General features: G+C 45.4%; 1 protein-coding gene across 1 annotated transcript; it reads right to left on the minus strand.

The window, feature by feature from the left end:
• Window positions 1-2,289: 2,289 nt before the first annotated feature.
• On the minus strand, window positions 2,290-20,611 carry TMEM38A (transmembrane protein 38A). Its single transcript, XM_048830911.2, has 6 exons — window positions 20,378-20,611; window positions 7,231-7,387; window positions 6,497-6,681; window positions 5,720-5,807; window positions 5,487-5,604; window positions 2,290-4,622 (listed from the first exon to the last, which is right to left on the minus strand). The coding sequence occupies exons 1-6, from the start codon at window positions 20,499-20,501 to the stop codon at window positions 4,416-4,418; spliced, it is 879 nt and encodes a 292-aa protein (XP_048686868.1). The 5' UTR covers window positions 20,502-20,611; the 3' UTR covers window positions 2,290-4,415.
• Between the last annotated feature and the right edge of the window lie 1,145 nt (window positions 20,612-21,756).

Here is a 21,756-nt window from a genome sequence, read left to right on the forward strand (position 1 = left end):
GGAAGTGTACAAGAGGGAAATATCCATTATTGCCAGGGAAATGGATTGGATAATCTAACCTCCAACTCTACCTTCTGGGATGTTTCATTCATGTTGAGTTCACATTGGGGTTACTATCTGGACAGAGTTTGAAAGAATATACATACGTGCAGTCAGCAGTAGTAAAAGAAATCGAGAGGGCAGGAGCATTTGCCAATCGGGGGTTGTTCTCCGATGTATTGGCTTTTGCCTTTTCCCCTGCAAGGTCTTTGGTGCAGGAATTCTGTATTTTGTTTGACTTCCCCTTTTTGTATTGTAAAGAGCCATGTCCACTTCTTATAGAAATAATTCTGGGATTTTCTTTCACACAAAATAAGGGCTTTTTACAGCTTTTACATCTCCTCTATGGAAACAATCTAAGGGCAAAAACCAAAGACCCCTTATTCTGCCCTTTTGATTAAAGAGAAAATGGAAACTTGTCTATCAATAGGAAATATTCAGAAGGGTGATTATGAATTGCCAGAAAGTCTCTGCCATCTCCAGCAGGCAGGATGAATACACAAGACCAGGGCCTCTTTGCAGATTGAATCTATTACATTTAGATATTTCTCACGAGAGTTAGCATCAACAAAGTTATCAGATCAGAACATCTTTTGAGGCAGTGACATCTGTGCTATGAAACTGTTTGCCCTGGCAGGCCCACTCCTGCCCCAGCACTGCTGCATGGCTTGGAGTTGGGAATGTTCAGCACTGCTAGGACAGCAATGGACATTGAAACACTTCAGAATTTTACAAAGTAACTGAAACTTCCACCTTCATCTGCCTGCGAGTCCCAGCCAGCACCACACTCTGAGCACATTTTACTGATAAGTTCAGCATTTTCTGTGGATGTGATGGGAGAGGACAATTGTTAAAACCATGTTGTTTTTGTTTTTTTTAAACGGTGGGTTTCAACACATGCAGCAAGCCTCATTCTTCCCTCCTCACACTGACCTTTCCTCTCCTGGCTCAGGTCCTAGGAACAACTCGGATCTAACCGATCATTGCAGCTTATCTTGACCAAAGGACTGATGCCCTGAGCAAAAGATATGATTACCCAGAGGTCAAAAATATTAAATCTTTTAAGGACTTCTCTTAGGAAGAGAGAGATGGATTCACAAGGCTGGAAGTGATTGGCCCTATGCAGGTCTTCATTTGTTTAAAAGCATTGCAGGCAGTTGGATTGTACTGAGTTGTTCTCATCACTCACATTCTTGTGCCATGACTGTGAGTAAATCAAACAATCTCTCCGTAGGACTTCATGGCTGTTACTGTTACAAGAGTCAAAACCAGACACGTCTCCTCTTATAGTCCTAAAGTAGCCATGGTTTATACAGGATGCCCCAGTGGGCTACCAAAAGGTGGGGGCAATCCTGAAGGGCCACTTGTTCCTTTGTGGTAGGGTCTAGGTGCACTGCCTTCTGTAGAACCATATCTACCATCTGGGGTCAGGGAGGCCAGTGCTGGAATTATACCAGAGGCTGCCAGAGCTGAAACCTGCTCATTCAATAAAGGCCCATATGGCTCTCACCATGAAAGGCCTGACTAAATGAAATTGAGCCGCCGCCTTCTGGCAGCTGCGTTCGCCATCCTGGTAAGGGCCTGAGAAGGGTCCTTTGAAGGCCTGAAGACTCTACTTTCTTATAGAGTACGGAACATGTAGTGTAGGTCTTATCAAAGAGCATCAGCCTGACTCAACTGTCCACCTTGGAAAGAGTCTTGGCACTCAGCCCTAGATAACAGCAAAAGGGCTCGTGTAGAGCAAACATGCAGGACTCTTCTTCTTGTAAGAGTCATATGGATTTATCAGCTTTAAATGCAACGACTCAATCAATCCAAACAGATTACACAGAGATGTGTATGTGCATGCACATTTGTCCACATTTCCATCTCCCTGCCTATATGAAGAGAGTAAGTTTCCACAAACTCTAACAGGGAAACTAACAAGTTTTCAAAAAGTCCCCCCCCCCCCTTTCCTGAGCCCATGTGATCAGCCTGAACTATGAACAACAATGGCAGTAGGTGCACACATTTCATTTAGAGCATGGACCAAATCGTAAGTATGCCTTTGGTCATGTTCAAGGCTTTAGTCTGGTTACAGAACACAGTGATGTCTAACCTACACTACACTTTAGAACCTTGTCATAACTGGGTTGGGGGCCAAGCAGGTGGTAACCACATCCCAGGAATCTATTGTAACTGGAGTGTTTCTGGGGCTGAAGCAAATCAGAGGAAAATACATGTCCCTTCTGAGCACCACTGGACACTGAGTCACTTCACAATCTCTTTATGGTGTTGATGGCTGTTTATAAAACAATAATTCCCCTTGAATCAAGCATCTCACTGAACATTAAATACATTCTGGCACACATCAGAGTAACATCAGGCGTCAATAAAACAAAATCTATTAAAATAAACCACTATCAGGCCTATTCTTGTATTTTATAATGAGAGTGAGGGAAGGTCACAAGGATAAGGCACTTTCAAAACTAAGAACCACAGTTAATTTGACCTCCGGTACTGGCTTTAGTCCTGTTGTACGTAGGATTTGGTTTAGGGTTATATGCACCAGCCCCACTAGGCAACTAATTTCCATTTATTTCAATTTTTAAAAATTAAAGTTTTTGGAGTAGGGATGGGGAGAGATTCTCTGAATTCTTTTCACTTATTCCCCCACCTCCAAACACACTAACCCATCCAGGCTGAGTCAGAGCAACTATTCATCAGCCGAGGATGGCAGGATGCAATGCCACTGAAAGCTCACCCATATGCTCCAAGCACCAGTTGGGCTGCCGCTGCAGCAGCATTCCCAGCTCCTGCTGACACATGAAATTCAGAACCCAAACACACTTCATGTGGCAACAACATTCAAGGTCACACTTTTAAAAACACATTCAGTGCCTAGATTTCAAACCCTTCCTATCTAAAGTTTATCCCCAAATATTCACAGAGCGGGATGTGAAAGAATTGGCTGAATTCTCCATAAGCCATGGCTTTCCACATTCAGGAGACTGACCATTTCCTTCTTCACCCTCTAGGCAAAGGCCCTTCTCTCAAGCCCACACTTGTGCTATGGTAACCCAAATGCCTCCTGGGTGTGGTGTTCTGTCCCATTTGAGAGAGAGAAAGAGACTGCTCTACAGCTGTAGCTAATAAGAGTTTGGCTCAATGGGGCTGTACAAAAGAGGTTCATATTTCCTCTGCAGATGCGCTCCAGTCAGATGTTTAGTGGTGTTTTAATCAGATTTATCTGAAAACCATTTCCTGGGTTTATAAAATCTTTAATTTAAGGAAATGCCCCTCCCATCTGTGAGAAAATCAAGCCCCCCCTGCTCTGGAACCACTATGGGCTAAAATGTACTTGTGGGCCTAAGACCTTTCTCAAATGTGCCCTACTGTGTAAATACAGATTCCAAGTTCTTTTAAAAGCCAATTTCGGGCCCAATAATTTGATGCCTTAGCAATAATAAATAGCAGTGAATAATCATTTAGATTGTGCCTGTATCCATCAGGATTACAAAGTAGTTTACAGACAAACCAGTATCCAAACTCTAGGGATCATTTCACCTCCCCAGTGAAATGCAGTCAGCTTTGGGGTGGGGCAGAGAGTTGTTGGCAGTTAGAGTAAACAGCAAACAACACTACCCAACAGTGTAAGATTGTAACTGTATGAATATAGAATACTTATAGCACTTTACATCGTCAAAGCATGTGTAAACATTAAATTAAGGAAGTGAAGAAGTTGTATCAATTAAGAATTGCAGGGGGAATTTAGATGAGAAAAATGTAATTACCGAAGTGGTACTTGGCCAGGCCCATCAGGCAAAAAAATATTCCATGATAATTTGAAGCCCTATATCATGGGGTACTTTGCAAGTATGGGAACTGAAATGCATTAGCTCAGCTTCACAGGAGATAATTTACTCTTGTGCTGAAAAATCCAATTTCCATATTCAGTTGTTTCTAAGTATTTCATTTTCTTTTCAAGGGTATCAAAAGGAATTTGAGTTGTAGGAACACAAAACGGCCCCTTCAATGATGTGTTGGGGGAGGGGGGCAGGCGGGGACAGGAGGGCAGTAGGAATTGTATAGTAACAAAATGCTGTCATGATTGCTGGTGGGCTGGGAACTTGTACCCAAACCTCAGCCTGGCACAAATTTAACCCCCCCCCCGAAAATAGGGGATTAAATGTAGACCCACAGATCATGAAGCTAACAGCAGGGCGAAGCACATGGATGAAATTCATGGATCCATCTGACAGTGTCCTGGTTTCCATCTCTCTTTTGAGGTCTCAGGGAGAAGGATTGGAGGGTATGTGAGGTCACAGGTGGCTTGAAGATGATTTTGATGCAGCTCTGAGGGATTCTTCCTTGGCTTGGCTTGTACCTGATCTTGCTTATTCAGCCTTTTTTGCTTTCCGTTTCCGTGTGCCTTCGTTCAGCTCCTCCTTAGATTTCGCAGGAGGGGAAGTATCATGGGAATCCTCATGGTGGTCATGGTGATTGTTGTACCCATTAGAAACAGAGCCAAAGAGTACTGGGCAGATGAAGCCTTCTATTGGAGCAAACGGCGAGGTATGTGAGTGAGTTGCAGTCATAAACACCTGTCATGCAACATCAGAGATGGGCAGTTACAGATCACATACCTCACCTGTTAAATACTAACTGGGAAGGAATATTCCTGCCCCCAGCTCCCTGAACCTTTGTAGAGAGAGTGAATATAGCTAAGTGATTTGGGTCTTCAGTGCTGGAACCCTAATCTCTCATAGCCTGTGAATAAACTGGGGGTTGAATTCTTCCAGAAGATATCAATAACAGCCTATCCTAGGAGGGTGATGCAGAGCTTGGGCAAGAGCTTGTCCTAGGGCTTCTCTTGAACACAAGTCAATGGAGTCCACAGGCTATCCTCTGCCTTACTCATTGCTAATTGTCCTTGCTGAAAATGGCATTTTCAATTCCTTTTTAAACTTAATAGAAGAGAAACTCTTACTGTCAACACCCACTGGGTAGAACTGCAGCACCCTACATGGAAATATTTGTGTGTTCGGTGAGGGGACATTGGATAGAATCTGACTGAACTAAACAAAAACGTAAAGCAGCATCCCAGAAGGGAGGGTTTTACATTAAACTGATTAACTCCTCCCATCTGACTCTTTACCCTGTGGCAATATGCGCGCACACACACACCCCAGCTCCACACCAGTGTGGGGTACTCCTCCCCCAAGCTGCTGTCTCCATAATTCTGTAGCAATCCTGCCCCTGCCAACCTGACTCCATACCCCTACGGTGATACCTCCACCCCCAACCTGTCTTTGTACTCCTGCGCTGATACGCCTCCCCCAGCCTGACTCTATACTCCAGTGGTGATATGGCCCCCCCAACTTAGTTATGTACTCCTGAGGCAATACACACTGCTTCTTTCCTTTGGTTGTGTAGACTCTTTAGCAGCAAACCTGTTGTAAACTCACCTTGCAAACCATCATAAACATGGTGAAGAAGAAAATGAGGTTGGCTTTAGAGATGGGGACCCAGTGAGACTGCTGCAGGGTGAAGAGGATTGCTCCATACAGACTGGCTTTTGTTGGGCTAGGAAAGAAATGAGGTCTCATTTCATACAGCACGTCAAGTAGAATTGCACAGAATAGGAGGCACTGTTCTTGGATATGTTCTTGGTCTGAGAGAATTTAGTCTAGATACTTACAAGGTCATATGAAGAATTTCATTTGTTTCTGGCTTCCAGATTCCGCGCAGCAGCTGCTCAAAATTAGACACCAAGGCAATGCCAGAACCTGGGAAACAGTTGAAGTGAAGTGGTGAAATCACCAAACCAGAAGAGCCCTGCAAAAGCACTACTTTTCCCAACCAGATGGGAACTAGGCTAGTCCTAAGAGGAATAAAAGGGTCATAAGACCCATTCCTGATTAAAATAAAATTCTAGAACCAACCCTGGAGCCAAAGCTAAACTCTTCTGTACAGCTCTGTAAAGTGTTGTCATGTAGGGGAAGGGTATCTGGTCCCCATCTCAATCAGCAGGGCTGAAACAGACTACACACCCTCTGTTAGCAAAAACGCTAAGGAAAAAGGATTTAAACCTTTTGGCATAGACAGAAACTCCCTGAAAAATATATAGGTGAGAGCCATATCTAGTGGTTACATGCATGGGACAGGGAACTAAGAGATCTTGAATCTTATCTCCAGATCTGCTACTGACTCCCAGTGTGGCCTCAGGCAACTCTCTGTGTCTCAGTTTCCCCATCAATAAAATGGGAATGATGACCCAATTTATAACTCTGCTACAAGGATTAAAGAATCTTTGTGCTAAGCATCATTATTAAGAACCCATTAGTTTCAACCCTAGCTAACCAGGTCACTATTGAGAGACCTGATGCAAGTGCCTCTGCTGCATTTCAAGACTTTCCTCTCCCTCTCTTCAGGGGCTGAATGTACCACTCATGAGTTACGGTAGCTCAGGATTTACCTTTGACCCATCCAATAACCACCATAATGAACCACCCGTGGTGGTAATGGTGGTGTGCATGGTGGACCCCAACAGCAATTTTACGAACTCTAACCACCTCCTTCATTGCCACAAAGATGAGCTTCACAGGCAGGAAGCTGACACACTTGTAGAAGAGGTTCATGGGGCAGAAGAAAATCAAATACCTGGAACAAAACCACAAAGAGTTCAAGCAATGACCCATCTGCCCCGATTGGACTGTGTAGGAGATGGAGAGAGAATAGTGTCTCTACTGTCATTCTGAGTTACTGAGTCAAGGAGAAGGCAGTGCTGGGTGCAGCCTGCACAGAGTACAAAATCTCCTTTGGTATTAGGAAACTCAACTTTTTAGTGTCTGTTGAATTCTGCAGACACTTTACCATCATGATTGACAAAAAAAGGTACACAATTCCACTGAAGTGCTTGCGGTCACCCCAAACACCGCGTCTTTTCAGGGCCAGTGCAGTGTGTGCTGGTTTTGTAGGCTGTGCTACAGTTTAACTGAGGCATCTGTGAACCTACATTTGGGTTATTTCTGTTAACTTTAGCTCATCTCGTCAAAATGTTAGGTCATCAGATTAATTGGAAACTTAGTCCAGAAATTCGAAAGACTATTTCATACTTCTCCCTACCTAATCCCCTCCTTTTCCTAATTCACGCAAATTGGACAATGTGAGTACCCCTCCTAGGGCTGTACCAAAGTGTGAAAGACTCACCATACTGCCGTGGCCAGGAGCACACTAGAGTTATTGCTGAAATAATCAATAGGAGCTTCCCCAAGTAATAGATCAGCAAGAATATAACTTCCAAAGCAATGAAGCATAGCACAAAGCCATGAGGCAACAGGGCTCCGATGGGACATCTCAATGGCTCCTGTGAAACAGATTGAAATCGAGGAAAATATAATCTACCCACACATCACAACCCCAAGGCTTTGTTTTGCCGGGAGACTTGACCTGCATGCTCTCCTTCAGAAAAAGGGCAGAGAACAGTATTCATGTAAAGAAAAACTAATTTTATTGACAGATTCCCCCATTAGGCATACAATCATGAAGCAATTGGACTATCCCCAAACATAACTGATCAGCTAGGCAGAGAATAACTAAACAAGTGTATGTGAAATAAAATTACAAAGTGGAAGGGCTAACTGCTCTTCCCTCTAACTTCTGATAATCCTCAATAGCAGCAGCTGAGACTCCAGTTGTAACGCAACACATTTCAGTGCATAGATCTAGGTAGTTTTCTAAGAATTTGGTTTGCACAAAAATGCTAGTGTTCCATTGACAATAAAAGTAAATCACCACACAACAGGCTGTGATATAAGCATGTGCCACAGGAAGTGAGCCAAGTTTTATTTACAATTTGTGGAGGATGGAAACTATTCTGAGCAGTATGATGAGGCCTATAGGCTCCATGCAGAACCATGGCTGGGAGTAGAGCAGTAGTGGGCTATGGAATCCCTCCCTCTCAAGAGGAAGACCATGTTCCCAATGGAGGAACAATTTAAAAGGCCACTGGTCCCTCAGGAAAAGGGTGCGGGGAAGGAGTTGCATGAGGACACAAGGCTGATGTTGTTATGTCAGGAGTAGCAACAACTTTTGTGAAGGCTGCCCTACCGGCAGGGGCTCGAATTCTTGCTGCTGCCCTCCACTCCCCTGTGGGAGTGGAAGACCCTAAATCAGATTGATTGAACAGGCCACTAAAACACCGAGGAGAGTCTGCTAAGCCAATGATCATGCCCCAGACTGAAGCAGTTCCAGACTGGTAGGCAGTAACTGGAGGAAAACAATTTGGGGTTAGCTCAATAACTAGGCTGGATGCTTTGATAAACCCGTAGGGTCCTGGGTTGGGACCTGGTGGAATGGATGGGCTTGAGTCTCTACCTTGTCCATCCCCTTGCTCCCCTATGGTGCCAGAACCTCTGGGGGAGCAATTGGATCATGTAGGCATGATTGAGGCTGCAGCTGGGCTGGCAGAAACCATAAGTCTATGAACCTGATCATTAAGCTAGTTGTTGTCACTGGACTTTCCTGCTACAAGCAGTCATCCTTTCACACTAAATCCAACTGCAGAGGGGCTTCCTCTAGGATTCTATGGAATTTTACAGAATTGTGTCCTGTTTAAGATGCTGCAAGTAGAGTGTGGAGGGTGCAGTGCAAGCTCCCAAGCCAGCCTGCTTGGATGTCTTTTGCCCCCATATTTGCCATCACCATGGAACCAGAGGCTTGGTTTACCCTGAAAGATAAGTCACTAACTTGGTTCTGAGGCCTACTTAGAGATTCACTTTATCTAGCTAATAGAAGAAAAACCTTGTTTGTAGTTTGACATGAGACTAGGGTGACCAGGTATTCAGTTTTCGCCTGGAACACCTGCTTGAAAAGGAACCGTGGTTGTTCCAGTCAGTATTGCTGACTGGGCCGTTAAAAGTCCAGTTGGTGGTGCTGCGGAGCTAAGGCAGGCTAGTCTCTATCTGTCCTGGCTCCACACTGCACCCTGGAAGCAGACAACAGGTCTGGCTCATAGGAGGGGGAGGCCAGGGGGCTCTGCGTGTTGCCCCTGCCCCGAGCACCAGCTCCACACTCCCATTGGCCAGGAAACGCAGCCAATGGGAGCTGCGGGGCTGGTGCCTGAGGGCAAGAGCAACGCGCAGAGCTGCCACGCCTCCGCCTAGGAGCTGGACCTGCTGCTGGCCACTTCTGGGGTACAGTGCGGTCTGTGGTGCCAGGAAAGGCAGGAAGCCTGCCTAAGCGCCCCCTGCTGCACCACTGACTGGGAGCCGCCAGAGGTAAGCCCATGCCCCAGTCCTGAGGCCCCCTCCTGCACCCCAAACCTCTCATCCTTGTCCCCACCCCAGAGCCCCCGCAAACCAGAGCCCCTCTGAGACTGCCAAAAAGGGGAACAGTTCAGCCTCTGTGAATGTTGAGCATTGCCCAGTAGACTTTGGAAGAAAGGTGCCTGTTATGAACATGGTTTCTATGCTTTGGACACCTGACCCACCAACTCATTTAATTCAGGGACCACTGAACAGCCAAGAGACAGTAAACCATTTTTGCTCACAACCAACTCTGATGGACTCACAGGGTCTGCTCTAGGCCCCAGTTGGTAACCAGTCTCCTGGGAGTGACCCTTTAGTGTCCCAGGCCCCTGTAATTCCACAGGGGCAGGCCCAGGGCCTCCAAGACTGGGCCTTCAGCATCAGCAATTGCTGTCTTTCTCCATGACTCCCTGCAGTAAATCCAGCCAAGCTAGAGTCCTGTGAGAGGCTTATACTGTGCCCCTTCAGGGTGCATTTATCTCAGGGAGTATTTACAGCAACACAGGCAGCCTTTAAAAAACAAGGCAACCATTTATTAATCACCTGGCTACACAATCTTACGGTGCTTATGTTAGTACAGAGACGCAGAAGTTACACTGTAGTCCATCCTGGCCAAACCAGTGCCATGATGAGCCAGCTAAGCTCTAATGGATTCCAGCTTTGGCTCTCCCCAGGTCTGGACCAGAAGTTGGTTCTGTTTTGATAGTTCTACCCTATATATCTTGAAACTTTGTAATATTTTCAATGTGATAGGGACAGTGGAATTCCCTTCAATTTTTTTAAACTTTTTTTGTTTCACTATGTGAATATATAAAAATAAAGCTCTATAAATATATGCACAAGATGGAAATACCATATAAATAACAATTAGGGCTGTCAAGTGATTAAAAATTAATAGTGTGATTAATCGCACTGTTAAACAATAACAGAATACCATTTATTTAAATTTTTTTGATGTTTTGTACATTTTCAAATATACGGATTTCCGTTACAACTCCGAATACAAAGTGTACAGTGCTCACTTTATATTTTTTATTACAAATATTTGTGCTGTAAAAAACAAAAGAACAAGTTTTTTCAATTTACCTCATACAAGTACTGTAATGCAATCTCTTTATCATGAAAGTTGAACTTACATATGTAGAATTATGTACAAAAAATAACTGCACTCAAAAATAAAACAATGTAAAGCCTTAGAGCCTACAAGTCCACTCAGTCCTACTATCTGTTCATCCAGTCACTCAGACAAACAAGTCTGTTTACATTTGCAGGAGATAATGCTGCCCGCTTCTTGTTTACAATGTCACCTGAAAGTGAGAACCAGCGTTCTCATGGCACTGTTGTAGCTGGCATTGCAAGATATTTACATGCCAGATTCGCTAAAGATTCATATGTCCCTTCATCTTCAACCACCATTCCAGAGGACATGCGTCCATACTGATGACAGGTTCTGCTCAATTATGATCCAAATCAGTGTAAACTGATGCATGTGCACTTTCATCATCTGAGTCAGATGCCACGAGCAGATGGTTGATTTTCTTTTTTGATGGTTCAGCTTCTGTAGTTTCGCATCAGAGTGTTGCTCTTTTAAGACTTCTGAAAACATGCTCCACACCTTGTCCCTCAGATTTTGGAGGGCACTTCGGATTCTTAAACCTTGAGTTGAGTGCTGTAGCTATCTTTAGAAATCTCACATTTGTACCTTCTTTGCATTTTGTCAAATCTGCAGAGAGAATGTTCTTAAAATGAACCACATGTGCTGGGTCATCATCCAAGACTGCTATAATATGAAATACATGGCAGAATGAGGGTAAAACAGAGCAGGAGACATACTATTGTCCCCCAAGGAGTTCAGTCAAAATGTAATTAATGCATTATTATTTAATGAGCTTCATCAGTATGAAAGCATGTCCTCTGGAATGGTAGCCAAAGCATGAAGGGGCATACGAATGTTTAGCATACCTGGCATGTAAAGACCTTGCAATGCCGGCTACAAAAGTGCCATGTGAATGCCTGTTCTCACTTTCAGGTGACGTAAATAAGAAGCTAGCAGCATTATCTCCAGTAAATGTAATTGTTTGTCTTAGCAATTGGCTGAATAAGAAATAGGACTGAGTGGACTTATAGGCTCTAAAGTTTTACATTGTTTTGTTTTTGAGTGCAGTTATGTAAGGGGAAAAAAATCTACATTTGTAAGTTGCACTTTCACAGTAAAGCGATTGCATTATGGTACTTGTATGAGGTGAATTGAAAAACACACTTTATCATTTTTACAGTGCAAATATTTTGAATAAAAATATAAAGGGAGCACTGTATGCTTTGTATTGTAATTTATATCAATATATTTGAAAATGTAGAAAGACACCAAAAAATAGTTAATAAATTTCAATTGTTCTGTTGTTTAATAGTGCAATTTAAACTGCGATTAATCGCGATTAATTTTGAGTTAATCATATGAGTTAACTGCAATTAATCAACAGCCTTAATAACAATTCAATATTCATTGTTTTTTTGTCCACATCTTACAAATAAACCCTGAACCTGCAGAGTTTATGCAGCGCATCAATTACTGAAGTGACTAAATAGATCAATAACCTATGAGTATTGGGGACAAACATATATTAAACTGCAAAAGTATAAGGGGATACTTTTCATGTGTAACCAGACATCCTTGTATTTTTTTCTAAGCATTTCTATAAGACAGTCTCTCTCTCTCCTTCCTCTTCCACCCTCCACCCAATTTAATGAAGAAGTAGAAAGCTCACTAAGCCAGTCTGTGTCTGAGGGCAGAATTGCAGATTTCTATTTCCTCCAAATAATTCTTTTGGCTACTAAAATAGTCCATTTCTTAATGATAACTGGTTATACCAACTCATCTAGCACTCCTAAAATACACAAGCTTGGAGAAGGAAAGATAGCAACACTTGGTTTTTGAGAGAGCACTGAATATGGTGTTCCAGAACATGTGCATTTTTTAACAGGTATAGAGATGTGTAAAAGGTGGTTTATAGCTGTTTGCATCTTCTTGACAACAGTTGATTGCAACAATCTAACCTTAAACAAATGTTCTGGAGGCCAGTAGTACCTGCTTAATATCTTGTTCTGGAAGAATCTCAAGGATAAAGAACTCAAAATATCTTTCACATTAAGCCAGGATATTCTCCCAGGTTTCTGTTGTGAGAGTAAGGCTAAATTGGTGTTTGGGTTTTTTTCCCCCTCCTTACCACCCCCTACCTCCAGTATTCTTTGAAATTGAAACGGTAATGCAAAGCATTAAGCCACCTATAAGTAATTCCTACAAAGTGACTTTTGTTTCCATATTAACATGCTCTTCTAGAGATGAGAGAGATGAAACAGACCAATTGTCCCCTATCCTTGCATGAATCCTTGAGCATAGCTGCTGAAAGAAGCAACTGTGAGACAGCAGTAGTTATTTGTTACACTGGCCTCCTTCAATTACATGTGTATCATCCTGAATTATATATTTAATTTTTGTTTATCCTTTTTCTATGCAAATTTTCTTACATGTGGAACTGGACTTGATCCTGAGGCAGGGATTATCCCATAGTTGTGTGAGAAGAGAATTAGTAAAACGATGTTGTAATCATCTTAATGTGTTGCACGGTGCCCCATGTAGATGCAAAGATTGGATTTTTCCTTCATGGTATGGGTAGTCTCTTAAGGTAAATTACAAAAAGAGAGGGAACCAAAGGGCATAGCTAAGCTTTTTTTTCTATTTCAATCCCTTCAATTCTCTTTGTCACTGATTTAATTGAAACTCTACCAATTGCATGAAATGACTATAAATATGATCACAACTTGTGGGCCTCAGCAGACATTGACCTGATCTATTTTAATTGAAGTCTGTGAACTGGCCAAGAGTTAACCCCTGGTGCAGCTGTTACTCTCTGTAGACACCAGAAGGGAATGATGGTCTGATATTTTGTTTCTGAAACTGATAGCTCTGCCACTGTCTAAATATATGCATTGGCCTCAACCTAGGGGCCTGCTAGAACCCCTGCGCCACCTGTTCGGCTCATTCATCCCAAAATAACCAATTAACACACAGCGACCCTGAAGCTTTAAGATAAGAGAAAGGGGCTATATGATTCTTTGCTTCTCCTGTGCTAGCTTTCAACTGCCCTATAGAGTGGAAAATGGGGCCAGTCTATTAAGCATAGCTGCGACTTTGCTGCTAATCAACTCCTTACTCCTAAGAACAATCTGCTGCTGCTTGTGTATCAGAAAACTTCCCTCTTCCCCCAAAGTCTACCCTCACAGACCTGTTTCTGCAGGGAAACCTTTTAAAAACAAATCCTGCAAGATGCTGTATCACCTTGAACTCATACCAGCATCCTGTGTATGGTGTTTCAACTAGTATTTACTAGTTGTCAACTACAAATTGCCAAGTACTCAGTAAGAAGCAGATTGTCAGGGCCTAACTACAATTAACGTTCTTTGCTTAAAAAACAGGTTTTGGATGATTTATTTTACGTTTTGCTGAGCCTCAAAAACGATAGGCACAAATGCATGCCAAAAGGCGGGAAAAAAAATTCTGGGTAGTAAAGATTTTGAATGCAATGAGAAATTATTTTAAATGCAATGAGAAATTATTTTAAAATATTCTGTCAGAACACATCCTTCATCAAAGCTGCCCCCTCCCTGCTCTGTCCAAGTTGGGATCCTTTGAGGTGAAAGCAGTTATTACATCTGGCAAATAATTACCCAACGGGGCCCCTGTCTGCAAGGGACAGAACTGAGTTCAGTAAGTCCACTGGCAGGCCATAGAATGAAAGGATGGGAAAATTCTGTTCTGCTAAGTTAACATAATGCACCATTACCAACAAAGCCCCACTTCAATAATAATGACTGGAGCCTGCCTTAGTCAAATTATGCCTAGCCCACACTACTCAGCTATAAAGAGAACTCTCTCTCAAATATGTTTGAGACAGCTGAAAAATCAGTGAAAATAAAATAACTATGGTAGCTTTTTAGGCAGTTTCTTTATGAGTTAATGTGAACCTTGAAGTTTACATACAGCATCGCTGATCTCATCTGCCATGTAACACCAGGTAATCTCACCCAAAAATCAAATAGTATATTACTATCCACGCCCTGATCTCAACTGTAGAAGTTGTGGACTGAATGATACTAGGAACATAGCAAGAGGCTACACACGCTGCTCTGCAACCCAAGCAGGTTTTTACCTGGCTTGCATACTTATATTATTTTTTAACTTTTTTTAGTCACGTCTTAAGTATTCGTCTTCGGGCTTCCTGTTGGGAGTGGCCTGTAAGTGATCAAACAAGGAAAACCACAAAGCTCTATTTACAGAGACTAAAAGCTGACTGATTCTGGATGGGGATGAAATATCCATTCAAACTGAACAATTCCTGACTCCCAGTATGCTGCCTCAAAGGCACTCCATGGAGAACTTTAAGAAAATTTATGAAGTTTACATCTCCCTTCAGTTTAGGATTTTTAGGGTGTTCGGTGGACCTTCTTGGTTCTGGTAAATTTCCAAGTCATGCTGCCCTCTAGAACTGGATACTAACCAAATTACATTAAAGATGATACAGATCTCTCTTATCTGAAAAGCATGCTCTAATAACAGAAGTAATTTACAATCAAACCTTTGGTGGTGGAATTCCTGAACAAGCTAATTTAATTCCAATCCATTTACAGGCACTCTGACCTCTCTCTTTGGCACAAATAAGGATGGTGACAAGGCATGTACATGGAATGCCTGCAAAAACCAGAAGGGCTGCATTCTACTACATCAGCTTGGTACTCCCATGACTTCAGTGAGTAGCACAGGGGTAAGCAACAGCAGAATTCAGAACATGAAGTCTAAAAATGACAGATTTAATTTCAATGCTTTTTTTTGTTGGTGGTGGTCTAAATGCTCGTTAGAGGAATGACTTGCTAGGTGGCTGTAGTGTGAAGATTTTCACACTGACAAATATCAAAATGCCTTTAGATGGGCATAGTCAACTGGCAGAGACAGACCTCTCATTTATGGTTTCTTTGAGCAATGATGTCAGCCATGGCTAGTCCATGCAGGCATAATGCAGGCAGGGGCCATGAGAGCTGTGCACACACAGATCTGCCACTGCACATTAATTCTGATCTCCAATCCTAGTGTAAACCTCAACATCTCTGCTAATCCATCTCATTCCTGATCTGCCATCCCAGTTCTGGTCTCTTACTGAGCAGAAGCTGCAAAATTTTGTGGCAGCACTGGTGGACATCAGGATGCGGCTTCAGCTGCAGTATGAACCCAGGTCTCTTATAGTAAAAGGAAAGCATACTAATTCACTCCCCTCCCATCTCCTCCCCTCCTCTCAGCACTAGCCCAGTCTAATTAAGTAGACCTGCTGCTAAGTGGTTCAAAGGATTCATGTACTCTTCCTTCTGATTAGACTCATTTTACCAGGAAATGACTGAGAATTCCTGTTTTTATCGTTTTATAACCAACAAAAATTCGTTTCCAAGAGCAGATGTCCCTGCTAGTTGTCACGCTGATCTCAAAACCAGTCAAATCAGGAACCATTTTTTTAATGAGCTGATGGAGAAAAATGATGCTATTAATGGGAATCTTCCTTGCATCAACCACTTTAATAAGCAATCCTTGAGCTTCCCCAAAGACCTAGTACTTAACAGACTCTTCTTCTGTTAAGGGTTTTAGAGAGATTTTTATTAAGTCCTTAAAAACTACCTGTTGCACAAAGTGTGATTGATTGATTTATTTTTTGGAGAACAGTCAGTGTCACGCTGGCAAGGCTGAGGCTGCACCCAAAAAAGTATCTGTTTCAGGCTCACCACCACAGTAAAGTAGGTCAAAGGAAAAAAAAATTGGCAGATGAGATGTGAGGAGAGGCACAGTGGCAACCGCTGCAGTGTTCATAAAAGATCAGGGTTGGAAGAGACCTCAGGAGGTCATCTAGTCCAACCCCCTGCTCAAAGCAGGACCAATACGTACATGGAATCCATCAAGTAGCTCAGCAGAGGATACCTGCATCTGTTTGGAAAAACTGCTGCTCTCAATAGGGATGGTCTAAGTTCTGAGTCAGAATGAGGGCTGCACTTGATGACTTACTGAGGTACCTTCTGGCTCTGTTTGTACAATTTTTATGAAACTTTTCATTCAGATTTACTTTTACTCAAAAATAGGGCTGTTGATTAATCACTCTGTTAAACAATTGACATTTATGAAATATTTTGGATGTTTTTCTACATTTTCAAATATATTGATTTCAGTTACAACACAGAATACAAAGTGTACAGTGCTCACTTTATATTTTTATTACAAATATTTGCACTGTAAAAATAATATTTTTTTTTCAATTCACCCCATACAAGTACTGTAGTGCAATCTCTTTATTGTGAAAGCGCAACTTACAAATGTAGATTTTTTTTTTTTGGTTACATAACTACACTCAAACAAAACAATGAAAAACTTTAGAGCCTACAAATCCACTCAGTCCTACTTCTTGTTTGTCTTATCAGTTGGCTGAACAAGTTTGTTTACATTTATGGGAGATAATGTTACCCGCTTCCTATTTACTATGTCACCTGAAAGTGAAAACAGACATTCACATGGCACTTCTGTAGCTGGCATTGCGAGGTTTTTACGTGCCAGATATGCTAAACATTCGTATGCCCCTTCAGGCTTGGTCCACCATTCCAGAGAACATGCTTCCATGCTGCTGATGCTCGTTTTAAAAAAGAAAATGTGTTAATTAAATTTGTGACTGAACTCCTTGGGGGAGATCTGTATGACTCCTGCTCTGTTTTACCTGCATTCTGCCATATATTTAATTTTATAGCAGTCTCGGGTGATGACCTAGCATGTTCGTTTTTAAAAAATGCTTTCACTACAGATTTGACAAAACGCAAAGAAGGTACCAATGTGAGATTTCTAAAGATAGTTACAGCCCTTGACCCAAGATTTACGAATCTGAAATGCCTTCCAAAATCTGATAGGGATGGGGTGTGGAGCATGCTTTCAGAAGTCTTAAAAGAGCAACACCCTGATGCAGAAACTACAGAACCCGAACCACCCAAAAAAGAAAATCAACCTTCTGCTGGTGGCATCTGACTCAGATGATGAAAATGAACATGCATCAGTCCGCACTGCTTTGGATTATTATCGGGCAGAATCCGTCATCAGCATGGACCCATGTTCTCTGGAATGGCGGTTGAAGCACGAAGGGATATATGAATCTTTTAGCACATCTGGCACGTAAATACCTTGCAATGCCAGCTGCAAAAGTGCCATGAGAATGACTGTTCTCACTTTCAAGTGACATTGTTAACAAGAAGCTGGCAGCATTATCTCCCATTAATGTAAACAAACTTGTTTGTTTGCGCGATTGGCTGAAGAAGCAGTAGGACTGAGTGGACTTTGTTTTATTTTTGAATTCTCCCTCAAGGAGTTCAGTCATAAATTTAATTAAATCATTATTTTTTTAACAAGCATCATCAGCACAGAAGCATGTCCTCTGGAATGGTGGCCGAAGCATGAAGGGACATACGAACGTTTAGCATATCTGGCATGGCAAGGCTGGCTACAAAAGTCCTATGGGAGTGCCTGTTCTCACTTTCTGGTGACAATGCTGCCCACTTTTTATTTACAATATCTCCCATAAATGTAAACAAACTTGTTTGTCTTAGCGATTGGCTGAACAAGAAGTAGGAGTGAGTGGACTTGTAGGCTCTAAAGTTTTACATTGTTTTATTTTTGAATGCAGTTATTTTTTGTACATAATTCTACATTTGTAAGTTCAACTTTCATGATAAAGAGATTGCACTACAGTACTTGTATGAGGTGAACTGAAAAATACTATTTTTACAGTGCAAATATTTGTAATAAAAATAAATATAAAGTGAACAGTGCTCACTTTATAGTCTGTGTTGTAATTGAAATCAAATATATTTGAAAATGTGGAAAATATCCCAAAAAATTATATAAATGGTATTTTATTATTGTTTAACAGTATGCTTAACCATGGTTAATATTTTTAATCTCTTGACAGCCCGAATCAAAAACTTATATGCAAAATGGTCTGTAAGGAGAACGTGTTCCCTTATAGATACTTTCCATTCAGAAGCTGCCATCCTTCTGATTCTAATTTCAGAAAGGAATTAGGCATGGAGAAGTAGGCAAAGTAACTGGAAATGGAAGACAAGGGAAAGACTCAAATACAGCAAATAAACCAAGATGGAGTCCAAGAAGGGCAACAAAAATGATTAGGGGTCTGGAACACATGAGTTATGAGGAGAGGCTGAGGGAGCTGGGATTGTTTAGCCTGCAGAAGAGAAGAATGAGGGGGGATTTGATAGCTGCTTTCAACTACCTGAAAGGGGGTTCCAAAGAGGATGGCTCTAGACTGTTCTCAATGGTATCAGATGACAGAACGAGGAGTAATGGTCTCAAGCTGCAGTGGGGGAGGTTTAGATTGGATATTAGGAAAAACTTTTTCACTAAGAGGGTGGTGAAACACTGGAATGCGTTACCTAGGGAGGTGGTAGAATCTCCTTCCTTAGAGGTTTTTAAGGTCAGGCTTGACAAAGCCCTGGCTGGGATGATTTAACTGGGAATTGGTCCTGCTTCGAGCAGGGGGTTGGACTAGATGACCTTCTGGGGTCCCTTCCAACCCTTATATTCTATGATTCTATGATTCCTATGTGACAGGAAGCCAGGGCCATTTGAGACCGTTTCATTTTTATCTAAAATTTCTGTGCAATAAGGTCTTATACCAACAGCTAATAGAGACAACCCAGGCAGGTATTATTTGGCAGCCTCTGTACTCGAATTAAATGTTTCCTCTCAATGTCTGTACAGTGCTTTGAACCATAAAGCACTGCCAAGTGCTCAGTGTTATTTCCTTGTATTTTCACCTGCACACCTTTTTCTCCCTCTCTATATCCCAGCCAATTCAGTGCAATTCAAAAAATCATAATTGGTGTGAGGAACTATGCAGTCATTGCCATAGGTTAGAGTAGGGTAATGCCCAGGGTCTCTTGCAGTGCATTGATTGCCTACTCGGCATAGGGTTATGTAGCTGAATCTATGTTTGGTTCATATTGACTGCATCTGACTAAGTGACAGATTACGACAGAGCAGAATACAGGCTGTCATTTCTTTCCTTTGGCCAGGCACATTTGCCATCTATGACCCTTACCCATCCCACAGGCTGGAGCCCCTCAACTCCTGTGTTCAAGATCTTTCTTAGCATGCCAAGTTACACAGGTCTTGCCCAAGTTAAACCATAGGAACCCTGAGTGTCCCACTCATCGGAGTCTAACCCGTATCGCTCTAGGACAGAGATTCACAGTCCTTTAGCCCTATCTGGCATTGTTGTCCAGACCTGCTTCAGGGATGGGATACTACATAGTATGAGGCCGTCTCTTTCCTTTCTCCCAGTGCTGTTAACTCTATATTCGAGTTTGTTGTTTCTAAGCTTAGTGGGCATCTGCCTAGTTTGTGTATTTCACGGGGAGCGAGGTATGCGCAAGGGAGACGCTTCTGTGCAGGGATCTACAGAGCAGTTCCTCCGCTTGCGATTTCCCGAGGGCAGTGTGTTGTCCCTCGCCACCCCTCCCCTGGCCCGCTGCGTGGCAGGGGCTATTTTCTGAAGTCGGCGATCGCTTACCCGACCTGCTTGTCCCCGACCGTACATAGACATAGACACGGCCTGTGCTGCACCCCCGGGGGAGGGGATCCCAAGGGGCACGGGGAGGGGAGGAAGAGACGATGGGGCAGTCGTGGGTAGAGGGCTGTGGCAGGGCTGATGGAGGGGAACAGGGGGCCCCATGGGCCAGCTGGAGGTCTGGGGCAGCCTGAGGGGGATCTGGGGATGGGTGACCCCCATAAGCCCCGAGGCAGCCTGAGGGAGAGGGAGAGGAACCCCCCCTTTCTGTGCTCCCTGGAAAGCGGGCCCCAAGCAGCCGCCCTGCCCCGGCGGGGCCCCCGGCGAAGGCGGGGTGTCAGGCGCAGGGGCACAGGCAGCCCGTGCCCCCCGAGACCCCGTCCCCGCACTCACCTGGCTCGTACGCGAGGCAGAGGATGGAGACGATGAAGTAGCCCAGGTCGAAGAGCGGGAAGACCGGCACCCGGGCGAAGGCGGCCGCCAGCTCCCCGAGCTGCAGGGCCCCCGCTAGCTCCATGGCCGCAGCCTCCGCCCACCCGGGCACAGAGCGCGGCTGCGGAGCCGGGCAGCGCTCGGAGCCCAGGGCCCTGGAGCGCCGACCCACCGCCGGGCTCTGCCTCGGCTCGGAGCCGCCCACCCCAGTCGGGCCGCCCCCGGGCCCGCCTCCTCCGCTGCCCTGTCCAGCCGCCGCACTCCCGGCTGCAGGGCCAGCGCCTCCCGCCCCGGGCACAGACCCCCCCCCCCCCGGCCAGCACCTCCCGCCCCGGGCACAGACCCCCCCCGGCCAGCGCCTCCCGCCCCGGGCACAGACCTGGGCACAGACCCCCCCCCCGGCCAGCGCCTCCCGCCCCGGGCACAGACCTGGGCACAGACCCACCCCGGCCAGCGCCTCCCGCCCCGGGCACAGACCTGGGCACAGACCCACCCCGGCCAGCGCCTCCCGCCCCGGGCACAGACCCCCCCCCCGGCCAGCGCCTCCCGCCCCGGGCACAGACCTGGGCACAGACCCCCCCCCCCGGCCAGCGCCTCCCGCCCCGGGCACAGACCTGGGCACAGACCCCCCCCCCCGGCCAGCGCCTCCCGCCCCGGGCACAGACCTGGGCACAGACCCCCCCCCCGGCCAGCGCCTCCCGCCCCGGGCACAGACCTGGGCACAGACCCACCCCGGCCAGCGCCTCCCGCCCCGGGCACAGACCCCCCCCCCCGGCCAGCGCCTCCCGCCCCGGGCACAGACCTGGGCACAGACCCCCCCCCCCGGCCAGCGCCTCCCGCCCCCGGCACAGACCTGGGCACAGACCCACCCCGGCCAGCGCCTCCCGCCCCGGGCACAGACCCCCCCCCCCCGGCCAGCGCCTCCCGCCCCGGGCACAGACCTGGGCACAGACCCCCCCCGGCCAGCGCCTCCCGCCCCGGGCACAGACCCCCCCCCCGGCCAGCGCCTCCCGCCCCGGGCACAGACCTGGGCACAGACACCCCCCCGGCCAGCGCCTCCGGCCCCGGGCACAGACCCCCCCCCCCCGGCCAGCGCCTCCCGCCCCGGGCACAGACCTGGGCACAGACCCCCCCCCGGCCAGCGCCTCCCGCCCCGGGCACAGACCTGGGCACAGACCCACCCCGGCCAGCGCCTCCCGCCCCGGGCACAGACCCCCCCCCCCGGCCAGCGCCTCCCGCCCCGGGCACAGACCTGGGCACAGACCCCCCCCCCGGCCAGCACCTCCCGCCCCGGGCACAGACCCCCCCCCGGCCAGCGCCTCCCGCCCCGGGCACAGACC

Source organism: Caretta caretta, chromosome 25 (assembly GCF_965140235.1).
Source record: "Caretta caretta isolate rCarCar2 chromosome 25, rCarCar1.hap1, whole genome shotgun sequence".
NCBI classification, from domain to species: Eukaryota; Metazoa; Chordata; order Testudines; family Cheloniidae; genus Caretta; species Caretta caretta.